This window comes from Sceloporus occidentalis, unplaced genomic scaffold (genome assembly GCF_023333645.1).
Source record: "Sceloporus occidentalis isolate IW3139 unplaced genomic scaffold, rSceOcc1.0.p SCAF_83, whole genome shotgun sequence".
Lineage (NCBI taxonomy): Eukaryota > Metazoa > Chordata > Lepidosauria > Squamata > Phrynosomatidae > Sceloporus > Sceloporus occidentalis.
In genome coordinates, this window is record NW_028317063.1 from 1,367,005 (window position 1) to 1,389,241 (window position 22,237).

A 22,237-nucleotide genomic window follows, 5' to 3' on the forward strand; every position below is an offset into this window, starting at 1 on the left:
GGTGTGGTTTATCCAATTAACCCACTGGGGTTGCACAGAAGACCACAACGTTTTTGTCCAACCTTATAATGTAGAGGGTCATAAACTTTTAAGAAACTTTTTCGGATGGTGGGTAGGAACTGTAAAAATAATAACATAATTTAGTAGAACCTATGGATTCAAATGTGTAGAGGACCATCCAAAACATCTAGCGTCTAGAGACCCACCTAGGTGAAGTCCAGGTTGAAAGAGTAGCAGCATATTTTCTCGGAAATGTGTTATTTGTGTTATTCTTTTTATAATCAGAAAATACAATGTGCATTGTTACGGAGCCTTTCAGTTGGCAAAGTATGTAACGACTAAAGCTTTTATTTGAAAAAAGTTCAACATAATGTTTGTATTAATCACTATAAACCTTGGAAAATTCAGGGACCAGGTTATAATATCTGCTTTAAGGGAAATATTTTGATGCATAAAATATTGGTTTTTATTTTTAAAATAATTAATTGAGACAACAATATATATATATTTATTTATTATGTATTGGAGGTACTATTAGAGTTCTCATGACATCTGATGGCAAATTAAGACTACTTAATATTTAAACCTTGAATTTATTTCTCAATCCTATTTCACTAGGGTGCACTTTTTTTTCTGTTGACATTTTTTATTTTATTAATTGTGTGATAGATTCTAACAGTGTTATTTTATATATATATATATATATTTAAATTATTTGTATATTTGAGGTCAGCCTTTTTTGGGTGTTTTTTTCCCAAGTTCTAGAACGAATGAGATTAGATTTTCTACCATAACATGTAGGCTACATTTGAATAGAAAAATCATTAAAAAAAAAGACCAATTCATGGGACTTAAAAGTGTTTGACAGACTTTATACATTTTGATAAAATTTTTAAAAAACGGTAGGTAGTGGATCTTGTCGGATATTTTTTGACAGATGTGATGCATGAGTACCAAACAAAATTCTTAATGACGTATAAACATGAAATTGAAATATTTAATATAAAATTAATACTGTTACTCCAACACCTAAGCGATAAAATGCATATATATATTTTAAGTTTAATCAATACGGTCCCAAAAGTTGAGGTTCAGATGTAAACAGCTCTAGCTATACAAATCTATAACCCTTTAATTGTTTTCATTTTATATCAGAACAAACATTAATTGCAAAATGTTTTATCCATTGAGAAGAAATATCATTTATAAACCGTACTGTATGTTTATTGTGACATCAGATGGCCAACAGTAAACTTCAATTGGCATATACTAAATATTCTGAATGCATAATAATAAAGTTTTAATCCAATCTATAACAAGTCACAATCATTCGGAATAATTTCGTGAAAAGACAATATTGAACCTAAAAAAAGTTCATATAAAATGGATTTCTCATTTCACACTACAAAGAAATAGCGTTGCCTTTAGTTTTAACAAATAAAATGGTGTTTGAGCAGCATTGTAGTTTAAATTTAACTGTAGTGCAGTTTATTCTTCATAAAAATACCATACAAATGGTCGGTCTATAGTCATCAGCAGAACAAAAAAAAAAAGAAATAAAAAAAAAAAGAAATAAAAAAAAAAAGAGGTAATGCTGATGACGAAACAATTATAATACTGTTGGTACATAGAAAAGTAATCATATTTTATACATTTATACAGAGTATAAAAGGTAACGGAATAGTAGAGATTAAGCCACAGTCTCTCTGATCACATTTTCTATTTTCTTTGGAAGAAGTTCTTTTCTTTCTTCGATGCTGATCAAAGAGTTCCGACAATTGTGGCCATCTACAAATAGTTTTGCATACACGGGATTTGAGTAGTTCGTGGGCTGTGGGAAAGAAGGTATAAATACAATCAGTCGTGGTGGGTTCCCAGAGCATGCATTGTAAGATGCAATGTTAAAAAAAAAAATGAATGTGAAAAGTTATTTTTTAAGTTTGACACCATCAAATTGTTCTCGTTGCCTATGGAACCAACCCAATACTTTTTTTAAATAAAAATATCTGTCTTTGCCTTTTTAATAGCTTCATGTGGACTTTAGCCACCTAAAAACTAGAAATCAATAATGAAATATCAAGAATCATGAGGTTTAGGTCTAACAGATAATGTAATTGATCCCCTTGTTGATCCATACACATATATACTGTGCACACTCACGATGAAGCCATGCTTAGTTTATTAAGCCAATGTTTTGGCCAAAGCATCCTTCATCAGGGAACAAAGAGCATGCCATGTCGACAATAGCCACCTGGTCAGAATCTTCCCCATGTCCCTTAGCCTTGAAGGCTGGGGTTAAAAAGCTTGACTGGTATAGCATGGTTCAAATAGAAGACCTGGAGATAATATAGACTATATACACAGAATGGTAGTAATAAAAGTGGCTTAAACTCTATACTATCAATATTAGGTTGCGCTAAAACAGTTTATGGCGCTGTTATCATGGTTAATACATGTTCTTAAGTTGTGTAGGCAGGAGTACTTTAAGACAGACCTTGTGGGGTCTTCTTGATAACAGTAACATTTTATGATTTGAGTATAGATTTCTGAAGTGATAATAAGAGAATAATGGGAAGGTAACATTAGGATTATATTAAATTATGGGTAAAATCCCTTTTTTATTGTTGTAAGAAAAAACAACATTGATGGTACTTGAGAACAACATCAAGGGAAAAGAATGGAAGTTGGTAGCCGGTGTTGTACATGATAGAACTAATGATTGGGTGAAAGATAGGGTGAAGATGATGAAACTGTGGAAACACTTGCATACACACAAACACATATATTGTTTTCAATGTGATGTATTACTATAGTCATGCAAATAAGTACTTTTAGTACTTCGGTTTTAATATTAATATTAATACTGTTAATAAATGTTTAGATTTTAACATACAAAGGGATTTGGACGCACAAACCAAAATCCTTAAAACAATTAAAAACAATCCTCCTGGCTGTCTCGTCTAATGTCAGTGATGACAAGGATTTCATATTTCATTTACAGCTACGAGTTTAAAAGCACCTGCATTTTGTGTTCTAATGCAAGACCAGATTTCATTATTATAATGCGGTGTTGTCTAGGTACAGTGGTGCCAATTAAATGCATCTCGAGAAGCATTACAATGTTTCAGGGCATTTAGTAGAATATCAATACATTAATCTTAATATTATTTTAATGGATTAGAAACCCACTGGCACAAATGTGACATTGGTTTTAGGTGTTAAATTTGTGTTCACGTCAGTCTATGTCCAAGTTCACTTATCTTGATTTAAGAAGAATACATTATATCCAAATAAAATATAATCCATATAATATATCCATATAATAGAGTATATATATATATATATATATATATATATATATATACAGATGATTATATATTTGAAATAAAAGAGCTTCGTTGAGCAGTAGTATTTTTTTTTTTTTATAATGAAGGAATGAGAAGGTTGGCTGTTTTTGATGGAATTTTAATGTTACGGATCACACATGGAACACTCAACATGCAATGATGTGATACGGCAGGTGATTTATATCTCACCCCAGGAGCTAGTGGTCCTTTCAGATCTGAATTTATGTAGATTGGCGGTGCTGTGTGGGCAATTTTGAATGCTGCAGGCCCACCCCCCAAGAACCTGGACTGTATACAAACATGTGGTGTTAGTAAATTTATCATACATGCGGTCCTTTGAAATATAAACATGTAAATGTTCTGGAAAGATGCTAACAACAGGATGTCTTACTGTTCTAATATACTAGCTTGCCAAATTTTATGAAACAAAGCATGTTGATTAATAGAATTTTGTTGAGATGCATCATTTTGAATTGAACATTAAAGGAAACATTACTGTAGTCTTAACGCTGATGCCATGTATCGGTTTCTTGAATAACTGCAAAATTTGTAAATCTTCTACCCTACTTCTGCAGAATAGGATGGTGAACTATAAATAATAATAATAATAATAATAATTGGTTCTGTATTTGGTCTCCTAACATTTTTTAGGGACATTTCTGAATGTGACTTATTTGCAATAAAAAAAAAGAGAAATCTTAAGTAGATCTTTTTAACAGATGGGTAAAAAGAATTATTACATGGCCTTCATTTCCATGTTTCAATCTACCTTAAACATAGAACACTGCAATATGTATCAAACGTAAAGTTACCTTATCCAACTCAATGATGAAGTTTGGGTCTAAGAGTGTTCCATCATTGTGGTCGTGGTCCACCTCATACATGTTATAAGATGGGTTTCCGATTTCTACATTCATGCCTCCATTTATTATGGGTTGCCTTCGTATTGTTTTTGTCCTAAACGATTTTCAAGCATGTTAGTTACTTACATTTTCAAATGTGCTTGTATAGGTTTTACAGTTTTTGTAAAATAATATAAATACATAAAATAGATTTCCTTTCATATGGCTGGTGTTATGTTATTAAAGGCAGCTAAATCACCCAAAATCTTAGTAGTTTTGTCATACTGTACAATTCAAAAAGACAAATATGGAATTATTTTTCCATTCAAGGGCACATCATTTATAAAATGTACTATCAAGAGATGTGATGCGACGCCATCCTTCACCAAGACCTAATACCTAATGCTTTCCGATGCCTATTTAATCTTTTAGGGCTACATAGTCTTTCAATGTTTTGGCCAAGAGGGTGAGACTTAGGAAGAACTGTTAAGTAAAGCAATGCGAACCAAAGTTTATCAAATCCGCTCTAGTATAGGAATACTAGACAATTGAAAGAAAGTCAATGAACATACTGAAGGGAGATATATAAAAATAATGAGCTACGGCAAAGATTAATTGTTCGATTGCCAGCTTTGCAATATTATTTGATTTTGTGAAAACATCTTAAAATCTTATTTTGCTAAATAAAATAAAAACCAATATATTATTTTAAAACAGATTTTATTTTGGAATAATTGCTGTACTATGTATGTAGTGCAGGAAGAAAGCCGTCCTAAAAAACCCATCTCAATCATCGTAATTATATTGTATTGTAACTTACCGTCTTCTCCTTTTACATAGCAGGAGCCCAATTACTAATGTAGTGATCAGGGTCACCAATAAAACTAATGGAACAATAATTGCAATACTCCCTATAAGAAAAAGAAAACAATAATGATTACTTTAGGTTTTTCTTTTTTTATTATTTATTTGTAAAATGTATGTAAAATATGATTTGTATTTTCACTAATATTCTGGAAAATAAAAAAAATAAAATAATAAATATATATATATATACTGTAATGTTATAGAACAAAGTATTACATTAGAAAAATGTAAAATTACCATTGTGAAAAATATAATGTGCAGGTTTAGATAAACCTTTGCAGTTGATTTCAAAAATAAGAGAAAAATGTTTTCCTGACTTGTGTAGTTTAAGAACATATAATTATTTTTTATTGACCCCTTGTCAAAGCTGCTTTCCTGGTTGATTAATAAAGGTTCCATTAGGTATCAAAAGAGACATACAGTATAGAAAATAAATTATTAAGCATTTAATTAAACTGCAGATATTTCATGCTTAAAATTCCACATCCATTTTTCAAAAGAAATCTGACATATGAACGGAATGATATAAACCGATATAATCTACTAGAAGCAGCATCTTTACGGCAGGTATTTTCTATAACGATTACTATTAAATCAGTGCTTGTTAAGATCAAGGCTTGAGTTCAATGATATGTTTCAAGCGATTGCGTATGCTCATCTGAAATACTTACTCGTGCTAGCGTTGTCAGACTTGCTGCTCTTGGGAGCTGGCCTCTCGCATTGCTTTCCTGACCAGTTGGCTGAACATCTAAAAAAGGACCAATTATATGATGAAATTAATGGATACCAGCTGTTAACAAACTAACCTACTGAAAAAAAAAAAAGAAAAAACCCTATTTACAACCCCAAGTTGTATTTTTCACATTTAAGGCTTTGTTCACAAAGCTGATGTTTTTATTTTTGTATTTAAGTAAGTGCTTACAAAACTGCCCGCAATTTATCTCACAGCAGATATCAGAAAGTAGACGGATGCCATAGAAGACTTTCTACCAATTGCTCTAAGAAGACATTTTGAAGAGCCGTTGATTAACTGCTCGCTTGAGACCAGGGCGCCCACTAGAATAGTGGTTACAAAATTCAACAATTTCAGAAACCAGAAACAAAAAAAAAGACAAACAAAATAATGTAAAACAAGACTCAAAACACCACGTAAATGACAATATGTCAGTCTTTCGATGATTGTTATTTACTAATAATATACCTAAGCAGAATCTTACTAAATATCTGTTGCAAAAGCAGCTATCATCCGTGTGAACAAAGCCATATATTAATAATATACAATAATATTCTCTGTGCAAATAATGACAGATAACTTTTTATTTCTTTCTCTCAAAAATGTGAAAAAAGGATAAGATCATTAAGTTATAATGGTGTTGTCGGTGAGCTGTGGAGCAGGCATGTGATGTTGCAGCAATGATCATAAATTGGAAATTAACATAACACGTGGCTAAAAAGGTTGCTTCCCCCAACATGACTCTTGCAGGGCTTTCCCTGTGTTTAGTGCATACCATATCAACATGTTTATATTTGTGTTCTTCACTCATGTAACAAAGTAACACTTGTGTGTGAAGCCATCAGATGCATAGTCACAATGTGTATTTCCTTCTCTCAACATCTATCTATCTATCTATCTATCTATCTATCTATCTATCTATTATCTATCTATCATCTATCTATCTATTATCTATCTATCATCGATCTATGTATCTATCTATCTATTGCTGCTCTAGGGCAACTTTTCTTCCTGAGACCCCACATTTAGGAACGCTCTATGCTGCTACGACATCTCTGAATGAAATGTAGAATCCGGAATTGTGATGGAAGTTCAATTGTCAAACTTCAAAAGAATAAGGGGCCCTCTATGTATCTATCATCTATAAAACAAGGTTATGTGTAGAAGTCAAAGGTGACATACAGATGTAATTTTTTGAGATGTTGGTTATGATGTATTAATAACATATGGAAGGGGAACATCATTAGTAATAACAATACACATCCTATATATGGAAAAATAAGTCATATGGGATTGATACATCTTATAATGGTAGAAGTTGTATGTTAGAAAGTTGTATGTTTTGTGTTAACATTATTTTATTATTATTAATATTATTTTATTTTATTATTTTTCCCACATCGCTTTTTCTATCTGTCTATGCGCTGCCTATTCCATGTACATTACGTATGCATTTGTTCTCCGGGATTGAATGCTTTGTTTTTCAGCAGCATGAATGAATGATACAATGTACTTTGCTATGATTTTTTTTAAAATTGTTTAGGGCATATTAATATATACTCCAGGTCCCGGGAGACATCCGAGCCCTACAAAAACTATAAAATAACTATAAAATGGGAAGCCAACATGAGTTGGCATCATGGAATGCAGGAGGTTGAGCACCAGCCCAGTGTCCAAGTAGGACATTAAGTCATATACTCTGTGTGTATATATATATATATATATATATATATATACCATCTATGTGTGTGTATTTTGACTGCAAACCTTTATCCTAATTTGGTCTTCATCCAATTTGGCCAAAACACTGTAAAACCATAGAGAGCCCATTAACTCATCACAGACTTTCAGGTAATAGCTGCAAAATGTGTTGACGGTATCCTAATGGCCCATTGGAAGTAATTGGAATGTACTGGGAGAAAATTCTGACCTACTTCACCCACAATGCACTGAGTTTGTATAAAGTGTATAAAACCTTTTACACGTCCAGCTATATCACCAGATGATCTGGTTTACTTTCTTCTACTTGATGCTGTATATTAGTGAAAACTCGCAGCTATATATATATATATATATATATATATATATACGCTTATAGATACAACACTCTGTACAATTTCAATTATATATAAGACCAGAAAACTATGTAGTTTTTTTTTTAGAAACCTAGTTTTGGAAGAGTGGAAGATCAACATATCACGCAAACAAAAGATTGAAGAACATAAAAAACACGAGGAGCGTGGTAGCACATGATTTTAAATTAAAATGGAATGGGCGATGATGGCGTGAGACAGCGTGATTGTTAAGTGGAAGGTTAAACCTACTTGCATTTCGGTTCATTTAACGCAGTTATTGTGCAAATTCCCTCATTCTGACAGTAGTAATCGCAAGGGTTCACTTTCTGGTCGCAGCGCTGACTTTTAAAGCCCACAGAGCATCTGTAGAATTTAGTAAAATAACATGAATTTTCTGCCATTTTTTTTCCGGGCTTTTCAATTGAACGTAGACAGTGGAGAGCGAAACTATTTCTCAGATTTGTGCTTATTGATTGTTTAAAGCATTTAAGATGTTTTATTAAAATCAGTGACCTGAACTTTTTAGAGACGTGTGCATAAAGTAGGCTTTGTACATAAAAAGATGCATAGAATTTGATGGCAGATAAAACCAATTTGATAACTATAGCAAGAATACAGATCTGATTTCACTTTAATGTTCTTAACGGTTGTCGCTATTCCCTCCCTGACGGTAACATTCTAACAACTGAGATGTTAAGTTGTATCGACTCTAAACATTAGTGAGATCTGAGCTAAAACACAGGGAAGAGACCACGTAAAAAAAGGTCATCATAGAGAGGCGAGGGAAGACTAACAGAGTGAATGATGCGCCCATTAAATTCCGCAAAAAAGAAAAAAGCCAGGCGTGCACTTAACTAGCTGACTTTAATCTTCATTGGGGGATTTAATAGCAGATAAGAACCATTCGGCCCCCGTCTAGTTTGTCCTTTTCTCCTGCCGTTAAGACTCAAACCTTACTATGCCGTCAGTCTCATCTTGGGTTCAGGAGCCATATGCCGATCCCATGCATGTTTAAATCCCCTCAATTTATTAAACTTCTACTTATCTACCACTTTCTAAGTAGAGTAAAAGCATTGATCAAAGAGAAAAAGGTCCTTGAGAAATCAGGTCACTCCATGTATCGATATAACAGATCACCTGGTCATGAAATGGATGGACCAATGTTTTTAAAACAGTTCTTTCTCGTAAGTGACCTTTACCTTGTCTCTTAATTTATTGTTTTTTATTTTCTAGTACAATGTATACATTTTTATATTGAAAAAGCAAATAAAACTAAGTAGAAGAAAGTATTTTTTTTGTCTTTGGACAAAGAGTGACATTTTTCTCCTTGGTAAATATAAAATTGAATTAACAGTCGAAAGTCGATGGTCAACAACTTTGAGATGTCTTTGCTCAAACTTTCTGTACACAACTAATATTTTTTTTTGAGATTCTGTTTTTGGTCTATCTTGAGAAGAATAAATAAGAGGCCAGTGGTCGATCTGTTATAAATTTAATGGGATATGAACCTTTTGTAAGTAGGTTAACATATTTTCACCTTGTGGCCCCTTACTATGAGTCATGACTAAATGGGGGAAAAAAGGCAATTAACCTCTTGGCTTCCTTTCTTTTTAGCTTCCTTCAAACGTATTCTTCTATACGCCTTAAAAATGCAATGCTCACACAGCATCTTTTCTTTCCTTGTTCAAAAATATTGTTTCTTTGCAAAGGATAAAGAGTTCAGCTTCTGTCTTCTAATCATCGCTGCTATCTCATGTTCTAAAGGCCTAATAACCACAGGATTTCTTATTTTTATTTTTTGTTTTCCAATCGTTTTAAAGGGACAGTATGAGGGAATGTATATTTAAGTACTCTGTGAGTAACCTTAACCCTCTGTGAGTAATTTAATATGCATTCTTCATAAATGTAAAAAAATAAAATAGCTTAATTGAGGTAGAATCTGCAACCCTGCAGCTGCCATGCTCCTCAGTAGCCTGATGATTCTTGCCACTGATTGCCACAATCAGCGGCAGGAAAGGGCTACCATTGGAAATGAAATCAATTACATTCCCGGCATGGAAAAAAAGATGGCGATGGGGAAAGGGGCAAATACATGTTGGGGGGTTCTACTGAACCCCTCTGTGCATTTGCAATGGGGACATCATGAAAATACAAAGGAATCATGTAGCATTAAAGTGTATTAAAGTGCCTTTAATGTGTACTTTATTCCTTTCAATAAGGTATTAATACGTTATTGCTAATCTAATATTTTAGCTTTTTTTCCCAAAGATTATTATTATGTTTGTAAAAAGTTGCAAAAATGTAATGTTTTAAAAAATAGTATTTTACATTGTAGAATCGCTTCAACAAAAGCACAAGATACGATTACGTAATTCTTTATGTGTTAAGCCTGAGAATTAAAACGATTTACTCTACTATTTTATAATAATGAGTTTCGAATGCTATTAATGCTATCGTAATAATATTAGAACAAACAGAATAATTCATGAAACGCTCCTAAAATTGTAATTCGTTTTGGTTTTTTTTATCAGGCAGGACTATCAAAAGATGTCACAAATTATACTCACACGCAGGCAGGTATATTGGTCTCGGGGTCCAGCTGACACGTGCCCCCATTATAACAGTAGCCGTCACACAACTGACAGCTAGAGGCGATTTTTCCGTTAGTACAGCTGAGATGAGGGGGAAAAAAAAAAAGATGTAATTATTGTCAAATCCCGTAGATCTGAAAGCTGATCTAAGCGTCCCCAAGTAAATATTTTAATCTGATCACACATAAAGAAACAGCAGGCTGAAAGCATTGTCTGTATGACAGGTCGGCCTCGGGCAATAATTTTTTAAACAGCATGATGACAAGAATGTATATGTATTTTTCCTCTTAGGCTATTATATTTGCAAACTGTTAGTTCAGATAAACAAGGCAGCGCTAAAATTTACTTACGCAGTACAAATATCTACTGTAGATTCTCGAGAGAGAGAGAGAGAGGAACCGAAACTCTCTGCTTTGTAAGCACGGAATGGCAACCCCTACTGCCAACACGCGCCAGAAAAAATTAATTTGAAGATGTCATCTATCCGTTCTTCCACTTTTCTACCATATCACCCAAAAGTAAATCTGTTGTTTCTATCAAAATGTCACCGGGAACATACCGTTTTTTTTTGGGGCCGTGAATAACAAATATTAAGCGTACTGGGGGAGTCTGCAAGAGTAAAAAACCCTCTATGAAATCTGTAGATGCTAGAAATTCTAAAAAAAAAAAAAAAAAGAGATCTGAAATATGAGTTAAAAAAGTGAGCAATGTAAGTAATTAGTTGATTTTGTTTTCCTCTCTCAGTTGTTTAGCGATTAAGGGAGCTATATGTCTCAATATTCCTATTTATAGCATACAGACCCAGAGTAGCCCTATGCAAATGACCAATGGGCTACTAGCCGACGGCGCCACACGCTCATCCGATCTGCTCCAATGGCAGGTGTGCGGCCAGCGGCTTGATATGCCCGGCAACACGCTTCATGTGTATAAAACCGTAGTGTGTGGCCGGGCATATCCAGCCATCAGGCGCATTCACATCATCCAGCAGCAGCTGGCCTTAAAGTGCCAGAGCCGCCTCGCCATCGCCAGTCCGGCCCCTGATACATATTCATTTTTACAATACAGGAACAACCCTGAACATATTTTTATTTTACTTATGGTGCATTTGAATTCAAAGAATTGACCTTGTGTAATGGACTATTTGGATAGGTATGGGTTAAAAGCTATAATTTAAGATCCTTTTGACCAAAGACTGACTGCAGGGCTAGCTATTAAAACATGATGCGTTCTTGGGTGAGGTTGTCTCATATTTTGTTGTATACGTCTAAAAGCTTACTGGGGTTGGCCCTTTGTAAAGCACAGCCCTGGAGGGAGAGAAATGGACGCAGGGGCCCATGACTGGGGGGGCCTGGGCTGCCCTTCCTCTCCTCCTCCACTTTCACCTTTTGAACTGTATAAAGTTACTAATTGCCCAGCTATATGTAAATCTGCAGATTAGGGGGTCACTCGGGGTTGGTCAGCAGCCCCCTGGTGACACCCCCCCCCATCATATGGGCTATAAATTTGGCTCCCTACAGGGTAGGGCATTATTCCTTACTGCCTTTTGCCTGAAAATATTCCCTCCCACCCTCCCCTTTTTTTTTGTGTGTTTGTTTCTATGGTGTAGGTTTTATGCTGGCATGGTGCTAGAGCTACTCACCTTTAGGGGTGGTTGGCTCGTGGTGCACAAGCCTTCGGGCTTAAGTGCAAGACACTCCTTGGGCTAAGGGCCCTTGCGATTCCTATTGGTGCCACGGGCTGACGGGCAAGGGACGCCGTCAGTCACAGCGGGTATATGGTTTACACGCCTATGCCAGATGGTGTTTATTCATTGACGGTTTCACTGGTTACTGTTTCAGTTTGATGGTGTTTAGTTAATTGTTAAAAGGGGCGTTCGTTAAGCGCCCAACACATTGGTGTAAAGTTTACAAAGGGTTAATGGTACTTAACCCTTGACACGTTAATTGTGTTAGTGTCACGGTGCGGAGATGCAAGTTGGATTGCACCGTGGACATATTAATCCATATCTGACTTTTATTGACATTGTTAAATAAATAAAGTCAATTTGTTAAAATTACATTTGGTGTATGTCTTTATTGTGGTTATGGGAGGAGGGGAAAAAGGGGGGCTGCCAGGTAGGCCCTCCTCCAGTCATGTAGAAATAAAGTTTTGGGCAGAATCTAGTAATAGACATTCAGCTATACAGATATTAGCAATTAACAGTTTGGAAATAATACAGACGCTTTTCGCAGACTAATATTCTTTAAGATTGATCCATTTAACGTATTACATACACCTACACATTAACACACACCAATAAAATCAAAAGGAAAACACAATAAAATGAAACAAGCAAACATTTTATACAGGAAAGCCTCTGATTTCATCTTGTCAAAACATGTTGTAGCAAAAACAATTAAAATCATTCTAAAAAGCATGAAATGGGGCCGTCTGTCTCTCTGGGTTTTGGAAACATACATTGTGCAGGATCAGAAGAATGGTTCCAAAGAATATTAGTTTCTACAGCAATATAATATTTATTTCTCTCTTTATATATATATATATATATATATATATATATATATATATATATATATATATATATATATATATATATGTTTTTTGGAATCCATCAATTGTGGAAACAGGATCACTAATGGCTGGTAAAATGGAATTGACCCAATGTTCTGTCAGCTAGCGCATTAATGGAAACTTACTTGCACGCAATATCATAACTGTTCTTGTTGATGATACATTGGCCTCCTCGACATCTTAGGCATTTGTCAACTTCACATTTTGACCCTTCATATCTCATAGGACAGACGCACTCAACATTTCCATCGTTGGATATGGAGCAGGACTCTGAGTGTACGCAGTAGTGGTGACACACATCTAGATGACCAAGAAGAGAAATACAACTTACGACACAGTTATTTGACATGGGACACATCTGTGTATACTTGAGGATACTGATAAAATCTATAAGAATGTCCCTGACTCTAAACTAATAGGGTTAGTCACGTCAATGCATACATAAACCCAGGTCCGGACTGGCGATGAAGAGCTCGATATACGCGGCCACATGCTACTTTTTGCTGAATATGTCTGGCCACACGCTACATGAGCATGAAAACACTGCAGCACCCGGTCGGCAGATCCGATAAGTGTGTGGCGCTATTGGCTTTTTGTCCAGTCTGCCAGTTGGCCAGTCCGGGCCTGCATCAACCCACTTCAATTACAGCGTTCTGCGATATTTTGAAGACCACCAGCTAAGCCTTCAATCTTTGGTGAAGATTCATAATTGCCCACATCTTCTTCCAGAAATAAAAATAATTAACAAGCAATAATCTAATATACAAGAATCTAGGTTCTTATCAATATGGCTACTTACGGTATTGACATCTGTCCCCTGTGTAGTCAGGAAGGCATCGGCAGGAAGGTTGATTGCCAGCAGATACGCTGCACGTGCCGCCGTTCTCACAAATCGTGTCGCAAACTTTACGTCCGCAGTTGGGTCCGGAATATCCCACCGTACAGCTACATGTCGGTTTACCTGTTATAGAATGACTATGTTAGTATTGTAAAAAACGTTGTGGGGAGAAGGGTTAGGATTAAGAGAACTTCCATTATTATCAATAATTTACAGTGATTTTAGCACATTTTTCCCATTTATCTATCTTTCTTCAATCTCTATATCTATCTATTTAGCTTATTTTAATATATATATATATATATATATATATATACACACACATATATATATATACACGTACAGTATATATATATATATATATATATATTAAAATATGGCATATTTGTACACAGATGTCCAGGTGAAAAGCTTTTGCAAGTAACAAACTTTCATTATGTATAATGCATATGAATAAACATTTTAAAACTTTATTTTGTTTATTTTGATGTCTTTTACAATGCTGTTTTACGATGCACTTTCCATTATTTTCCCTAAGATTTAGCGCACACATTACAATATTTCATTGGTGAAGTTGTTTTGGGCACATAAAGCTATCTTTTTGGTATGGCCTAATAAATACATCACTTTCATGATAATGATATGGAATGATTTGTGAATATTATGAAGGTTCTGTCGAAATATGATTTGCATTATGTTAATGTAATTAGTGTTTCAGTGCTTTGCGGTTTTCAGAAATATTTTCGTTTTTTCTTTATATTTCAAAATTCATTGTTTCACTTATTAATAAAGTAAAAAAAAAATATTTGCTGTACTAAGGTTCTTTAGGCCTTAGAAAAGTGTTTGTCTCATTTAACTCCTCCCTCAGCTGCCTCTACTGAACCCAGGAAGCATTCGTTTGTTCACTTCCTGTTCGTGCCCAGCAATGGAAGTCGCAGCAGCCAATGACATACTGTATTTGTTGTACGCTGATGTCTTCCTAGCATGCGTGCGATTGGCTGCTGTTGCTTCCTACGGATTTCAATGGGAGCTCGGCTACGGAACATGTACAGGAAGTGGGCTTCCTGCTTCCTGTACAGGGAGCTGGGGGAGCAGTTAAATTCCAAAACATCTGTCTAAATCACATGCAGTAACTTGGAGTAACTTGGAGCAAAATGACCTCAAACATACCTCAAAATATTTGTTAAAAAATGGGGTCTAAACAGTTTTTTCCAACAGTCACATTTAGAAAAATAATAATTTTTTCCTTTGGGGCTTAGAGAAGCTTAATACTCTGCGGCCTTTGAACAGTTATGTTCATGGATGGGGAAAAAATAAAATAGAATGTTCTCGGTCTAAAATTCCGATGATTGATTTTCATTTTGTGCATATTTTTGTTATCTGGGTCACCAGCCATTCAACTAACTGTAAAAATATAATAGAAACCAATTGCTCTGCTAGAACTATGTATGACAGGCAATTTCATACCATAAGAAGTCTGATACTTGCTCATTACTGAGATGCGGTGTGGGAAACCTTATGTCTCTCCGAAGTCACTTTATTACTTGTGACATCGAAACTTTTTCATTTTGAATTGATACGCTATTATAGCGCCGCCGCCAGAATTTTTACATAAAATAACAATAGTGTTCCGCACTGTGCCTGAAGCATAAAATGATGCATTGTACACAAAGTATACATCTCAGAAACGCTTTAATACGGCTCACTCAAAAACTTTCTAGTCGAAATCTAACGTTTTAATTACGGCTCACAGATGTGTGCTTTTAATTAACTGATGACATTTTCCTGGTTCAATTAATGTAGTCGAATCCGACTGTCATATCCGTATAAATTTTAATTAAGGCTTTCCCAATCCCTAGTTACATAACGGCCGCGTAGGGATCAGGCCAAAAAGCTATAAGTAAACCAAAGAGGAACACATCGCTAGTGAGCTTACTTCAACAATTTAACATTTGAATGGATATAACAAACTTTTCTGTCTTACAATATCATACACCGTGAAATGTAAAACAAAATATTGGTTGAACCTCTTTATTAAAGTATTTTAAAAGATTCCGAGTACTACAGAACGTATTGTGCTTATTGATGTATGCATTTTTTATTAAATTTTTTTTTATTTTTACATATTTTATTATTACGGACATTTCTAGTTCACACTCTAATAATCCTCACTTAACATATATTATATATTATCTTTATAATGAACCGTTCTATCCTGATTTCCCCAAAAATTCACACACCAGTTCCTCTCCAAGAATCAAGTCTTCCAGATTTTAGGATTTTAGCTAATACATAAGCAAACGTTACATTCATTATATTCCGTGTTGGACATTTGTGTCTTAGACTTAAGAATAAAAATTATGGCTAAAGCTGCATTAATTTTAACTATTAGGGTAGTAGGTAAATACACAAAAGTGTTCGTAGAAAAAAAAAAAGGTTTTTTTGTAGACACTATAGGCGACAACATGCAGTATTAACCAATTGTCAATATGATGCATTATTCATGACCGTAATATAGCTGTCTATTTCGTGATTCATATGCGTGTCGTAATTTGTCTCCCGTGTGTTGTGCCGCATTACAAATACACCCTGCCACCTGTTCTTGCACACTATCAAAGTAATTCCCTCTTACGCTGCATCTGGAACCCACCAAACCCACGCAGACTGTTAGATTACGCGCTAGATTCCATTTTTAGGCATCAATTTTACTTTTAATTTTACTCGCTAATATTTTGACCTCTTATTGAATACGAAATAAAAATGTAACCAAAAATACGTGAATTTTACAAGGAAAAAAAAGTCTAGTTTAAAGAATAAATATTATCTATTAAAAACATTATCTATTGTAAAAAAAAAATTACCAAGTACAGATGCTGTACAGGTTCCCCCATGAAGGCAGTAATTATGGCAATGGTTAATTTCACATCTTTCTCCGGAGTAATTTGGCCAGCAGTGGCATCTGCGATCACCTTTCTCGTTTACTATGCATCTTCCTCCATTTCCGCAGCTCAGTTTACACGAGTCATCTGCAATATGACAACATCAAACGTTACGAGACAGCTTTCTATATGGAAACAAATTCATTCTGATGCATTCCATTTACAATATTATAAATATTTAAATTATTGCTTTAAGGGCCAGTTGATAAAATAACATAATTAAAAAAAATTCAAAAAGTGTTGCATTTATATAAAAAAGCAGTTTTCTCGGTTTTAATCTTGGGTTTTATCTCGGCTGACAACATATAGTACTAACCTGTAAAGCTATTATCGGCGCAAGTGCCGTTTACAAGAATCTTTCCTTCTGGACAAACACATGATGTCCCAGTGGGATTTAACAAGCAGATAAAATCGCACCTTGAATCCAGACATGGGTTGGGCACTATTTGGGAAAAAAAAGAAAACATTTTAGCACAACAGATGTAAGCGATGTTTTATGTGTTTTGTTGAGTCCAGAATATGTGAATTATTAAATCCAGATTAAAAAGAAGAAGAATTTTGCTGATAAGCATTAAAATACCGGCAGGAGCTTCATAGAATCCAGCTGGAGACACTTACGGTAAAAATGTTTTCATTTAGATGTCTCCTGCTGGGTTCTAGAGAGAACCAGAAAAGTATCTTAATGTTTTTGAGTTATATTACTGCAGAGTTTGAACGTGTCCATGCGGGTGTTGATGGCTTTTGTAAACTGTATATATTCATACAGATCTTTAAAAAGTCAAACAATGCAGTAAAGACTCTATATCTGCAGTCTTTACTTATATAATCCATTATCGATCTGTCTGTTTACGCTGATAATTTAGACAATGGTTTGCAAATATATAATACTTTGGAAATGTCTATTTGCTATTGTATTTTATATTACATTTTTATTTACATTCTTAATATTTGTGTTCATTAGTCATTTTTTTCAGATGTTATAATTAAACTTTTCTATGGTGGAATCCTTTATGTATACTCACGGTTTGGTTGTTTATAATGATGTGATATTAGTACACTTTTCGTCTTTTCTACATTTAAGTTGAGATATTCCATTTCACCATTCCCAAATTTCTGAATTCTAAATGCACCATTTTTAAGCCCTGCTCCGTAGATATAATCCTCAAATATATCAATTCTGTGAGGGTACAGAAGACCTAAGACAAAATGAAAAAAGACAACAACATATATTTACCATAACTGGGAACTCTTCAGGTTTGACCTGGAGTCTCCGAGTGAAGAGGTGCTTTCCTGGGTCTCTTTTTCTCTGTGCTAATGAGCGGTATATAGCCACATCCACTCCCCTCCCACTAACTTTCATCTTTCTAATGGCAGCCTGGAGCTATTGCCAACCATGTGCAAAAGTTAGCCCCATCCCATTCAAGGATAGCCCCCTTCTCAAGCAAGGCTAGCCCCACCTCAAGAATTTCAAATGATATTGTCAATATAAAAGTTACTTTTGTGTCATAAATAGGTTTTTAGGGTTAGCATTTTTACGAACCAAGTATAGGGTAATACTGTACCTACCTTGTTTACTAGTAACCACAATAGCTAATCCGGAGCCATCGAGATTAACTGTTCCAATGATGGATAGTTCAAAATCTGCCCAGTATAAACGCTGCCCGAAATGGTCAACAACGAGACCTTTAAATAAATAAATAAATAATTGTATGTTTTCCAAAAAGGGGGAAAAAAACAAATTATTGATACTGAGCTAATATGAGAACAACACACTTTGATACAAAGGATTGATTCTAAGCCATAAAAGGTTATATTTACAATCTTAAATCACGTCTGTACACAATCTCACAGTGTCTGTCCTTGAGTAACAAATTGTATTTGTCTCTGTTCTTGAAGATTTTTTCCTTTAATCTGTTTGAAATGCAGCGAAGCTTTGCTTTTAATAATAAAACACAAGCTGTTTGCCTTCTGTAGGATTTGAGCCTTTGAGAGAAAGCATCATGGCTTGATCAGGTGTGTACAAAAAGTAACTTTTTGTTGGTTGATATTGGCTACAATTTCAGCAGGAAGCCACTTGACAATTGAAGATGTGGCAAATGGTTCTTATCTACTATCAAATTCTGTGTTTCTAGATCTTCTGAAAGATTAAAATCATGCATTCCTACGTAGTGGTTAGAAAATAAAAATCTTGAAGAAACCTGTCGGTCTTTGAAGGTTCTTCTGCACTAGTATCCTTCTTAAAGAGCCATCCATAGCTGCCTCCTCAATATGAGAATGATCCCCGATGACTGTCCAATACATCATTCTGAAGAACACATGATAAAAGATGCAAGTATGTAAGTACGCAGGAAAAAAAATCCACTCAGTAACACAATTTTTATAAAATGATTGTTCAATAATAACGCACACTACAATGAGTTGAATCATACCCTTTTTTGGGATTGACTGCAATAGCGTACGGTTCCCCTGCTATGTTGGTTAAGAGGCGCGTGCAGTTAGGCCCATTGATTTGTCCCACGTTAATAGAATATCTCAGGCTAGTCCAGTGGGTAGTATAATAACTGACCCAATGCATACGGGAATGATCTGTCCAGTAGATGTTTCCTGCAACCCAGTCGACTGCAATATCACGGGGTCTTTTGAACTCAGGACACTAAAATAAAAGATAAACATTAAATATGTGTGAATGAGTAAGAACCTAAAACAAAGAGTAGCTTCAATAAAAGTCACTGTTCTATGTTCTAACAGAGATAAGTAAAACTTTCATGTTGAGTCCATTGTAACCAATCATTTTGTGTTTTGTGTGCAAGAAGCAGTCGTTTTGGGTCTATTAACTAAGAAGTAGAGAGGTCAGACGAGCTAAGAGTTAATTTACCAGACTCGTCTGAGGTTGAATGCCATTGCGTTCTAACACTTTTGGCGTCACTAATTTCCAATTTGTTTGAGGGCATGTGACTTTTTTGAGAGTATACAAGTTCAATGCGCTCCTGCAGGTCCTCACCTGAAATGCACAAAGATTATGCACCCCCCACAGTAGAGTAGATAATAATGATGTAAAAAAAAGAAAATGGCGGCCCTCAATCAAAGACCAAAGACCATGATTTTGTGCATAGTGGGGGTAAAAAGTGAAAACCTGAGGGGGTATATTGACACAGGGGGATGACGCGTTAAATATAATTTAAAGTTGCCTAGTTTAAAAAAAAATGTAAAAATACCCTAGGTATGGCATCAGGTCATGGTTAGCATACATGGGAAGTAGGAAGGGAACATGGAGGGATGGGGGAGACAGCGAGCGAGACTGACAGAAATAGTGGCGAAGGGGTAAGGAAGAAAAAAATGTTTTTGCTTTTCGGTACATCACATACTAAAGTGTTATCATAGTTTTATTAGTTTGGACTCACAATTAAACCACTTTTAGTTTCTTTTCCTCCTCTTCCATGGAAAGTGTTGTAAAAAATGCCCCCAGGATTAAACTGAGTACTCCATATTATCATATTTCCTTGTAGATATGTATCCATTCCTGTTATTCTTGAGTTAAAGGCTATCCGAGAAATTTGCTGGTGCCCTGCATTATAGCTGAACGGGTGTCTAAAAGCGAGGACCTCTGTGTCGTTAGCCACATAAAGCACTTGATCTTCTGAATCTGAAAATGCAAAATAATATTTATTAGTAGTTTCTATTAAAAAAAAAAACATTATAAATTTGAGCAGTGCTGTAAAATTAATTAGCCATTTGTACTAAAATCGAACTTTGTTGCTTCGTGGTGAATCTTAGCATGTTCTCATTATTAGAATATGCATACATTTGCGAATGTTCCACACTCATTAGTAAGGTACATTTTTGCCTCTGGTGTTAGACATCTCTAAATGTTCAAACACTTAAAAACCAACGCTCACCTTTAGCGATGCAGCTGTGATTCCTTTCCAAGAAATTTCTGTCACATGAACATTTGTAGGACCCTTTTAAATTAGTGCAGCGGTGAGAACAGCTACCTATTTTTAAGCACTCATTAATATCTGCAAAAGAAGAAAAATAATACGGTTAAACTTCATCTAGGTTTATTGAAGTTTTCATTGTAAAGCTACATATATATCTTTTTCATTGTACATGATTGTTCCTTCAGCCTAACTATATACACAGAGCTTCCAATATGATCTAAAAACTGGATTTTGAGTGGAGAATTACAAACAGGATTCGAGGTGTATAATTTTAAGATTCATTATGCGTTTTACATTAAAGGAGCAGTCTAGTGTCCCTAACAGCCTCACTAAGGAATAACGCATTTTAAAGAACTCTTTAATATACATTCTTTAAAAACATTAAAAAAATTACTTCCATGAGGTAGAAGCTGCAGCAGCCCTTCTCCTCCGTGGTCAGATGGTTCTTGCAACGGATTGGCTGCTTAAAACAGCCAACCAGTGGCAAGGAAGCGCTCTCCTGGAATGTAAGCGATTTCTGTGCAGGTGCACAGGGGTCTGAAGAGACTCCCTTCCTCAGCGTTTGCCGTGAGTTCACCCAAACTCACCTCCTGCGCGGAATTTAGCTGCAGGGTGTGGAAACGGGCAAATGCATATGGCGGGAATCGGCCTTGGGCTCAGTGCCAACAGAGACCTTCATGGCCAAGAGAACAATGTACAAACTGGGAGGGATGGGGTACTAAGGGACCTTACTGGGCGAACCTTTAAGATCCACTCTATAAGCCCCCCCACCCTTTGTAAGGAGTACAAAAAAGTATTAAAAACACAAAACATTTTTCTGGATCCCCAATCAACAGCAAATTTCTGGACTGTCCAAATGGGGCCCTGCAGCAGTTGTTAGAATGTGATTCGTAAGATCTCTTGTTGCCTTTGAAGGTTGTGTAAGGGTAATTCAGGGATTGTGGGAAGGTGTTATGGTTTAACGTATCTGTTTTCACTAGACTTGGTCGCCGGCCAACTCTTGGTGTTAGTTTTCATGTTCGTCTTCATGGGGAAAAAAATCTTCGTATTCCACAAAATGTTCGTGTACATTCTTCGTGCACCTGCACTTCATTGGTTGATGGCAGACAAGCCCCCTGCTAACGACCAATAGAGTCGCTCGTACAGACTTTTAAAATCTCAGGGTGAAGAGGCAGATTCTCAGAGTCACATAATCCGGAGACTTGTTCGTACTCTACACTGATCCGATGATATCTCAGACGTATCTAGTTAGTACCTTTGCTACCAGTACGTTATGGTTTATAGTCATCTGCTTGAATGTGGATGACGTAATTAAGTGCATCTTTAAATAATGACAAGTCAAGGTTTCCACAAGGACCGCCATTAGAGACAGTTGATTAACACATTTGATGAGTCGCTACATATAATCCACATGATGGGCCATTAAAGGGTTAATATATATATATGTATGTATAAAAAAAAATATATTGACACAATCAACAGGAATCCATCAGCTG

General features: G+C 35.3%; 1 protein-coding gene across 1 annotated transcript in view; it reads right to left on the reverse strand.

Moving 5' to 3' along the window:
• Nucleotides 1-1,690: 1,690 nt before the first annotated feature.
• The window catches only part of LOC149285175 (low-density lipoprotein receptor-related protein 1B-like), a 366,729-nt gene continuing 346,182 nt past the window's right edge, over nt 1,691-22,237 (reverse strand). Inside the window, exons 76-91 of the mRNA XM_089495720.1 lie at nt 20,700-20,819; nt 20,205-20,446; nt 19,233-19,456; nt 19,002-19,108; nt 18,370-18,486; nt 17,826-17,999; nt 17,120-17,245; nt 16,726-16,890; nt 13,826-13,987; nt 13,152-13,326; nt 10,432-10,536; nt 5,728-5,804; nt 5,010-5,100; nt 4,160-4,304; nt 3,537-3,635; nt 1,691-1,831 (exon numbers count right to left, since the gene is read on the reverse strand). Of these exons, the coding sequence (XP_089351846.1) occupies nt 1,691-1,831; nt 3,537-3,635; nt 4,160-4,304; nt 5,010-5,100; nt 5,728-5,804; nt 10,432-10,536; nt 13,152-13,326; nt 13,826-13,987; nt 16,726-16,890; nt 17,120-17,245; nt 17,826-17,999; nt 18,370-18,486; nt 19,002-19,108; nt 19,233-19,456; nt 20,205-20,446; nt 20,700-20,819 (2,270 nt within the window). The remainder of the gene's footprint in view (nt 1,832-3,536; nt 3,636-4,159; nt 4,305-5,009; nt 5,101-5,727; nt 5,805-10,431; nt 10,537-13,151; nt 13,327-13,825; nt 13,988-16,725; nt 16,891-17,119; nt 17,246-17,825; nt 18,000-18,369; nt 18,487-19,001; nt 19,109-19,232; nt 19,457-20,204; nt 20,447-20,699; nt 20,820-22,237) is intronic.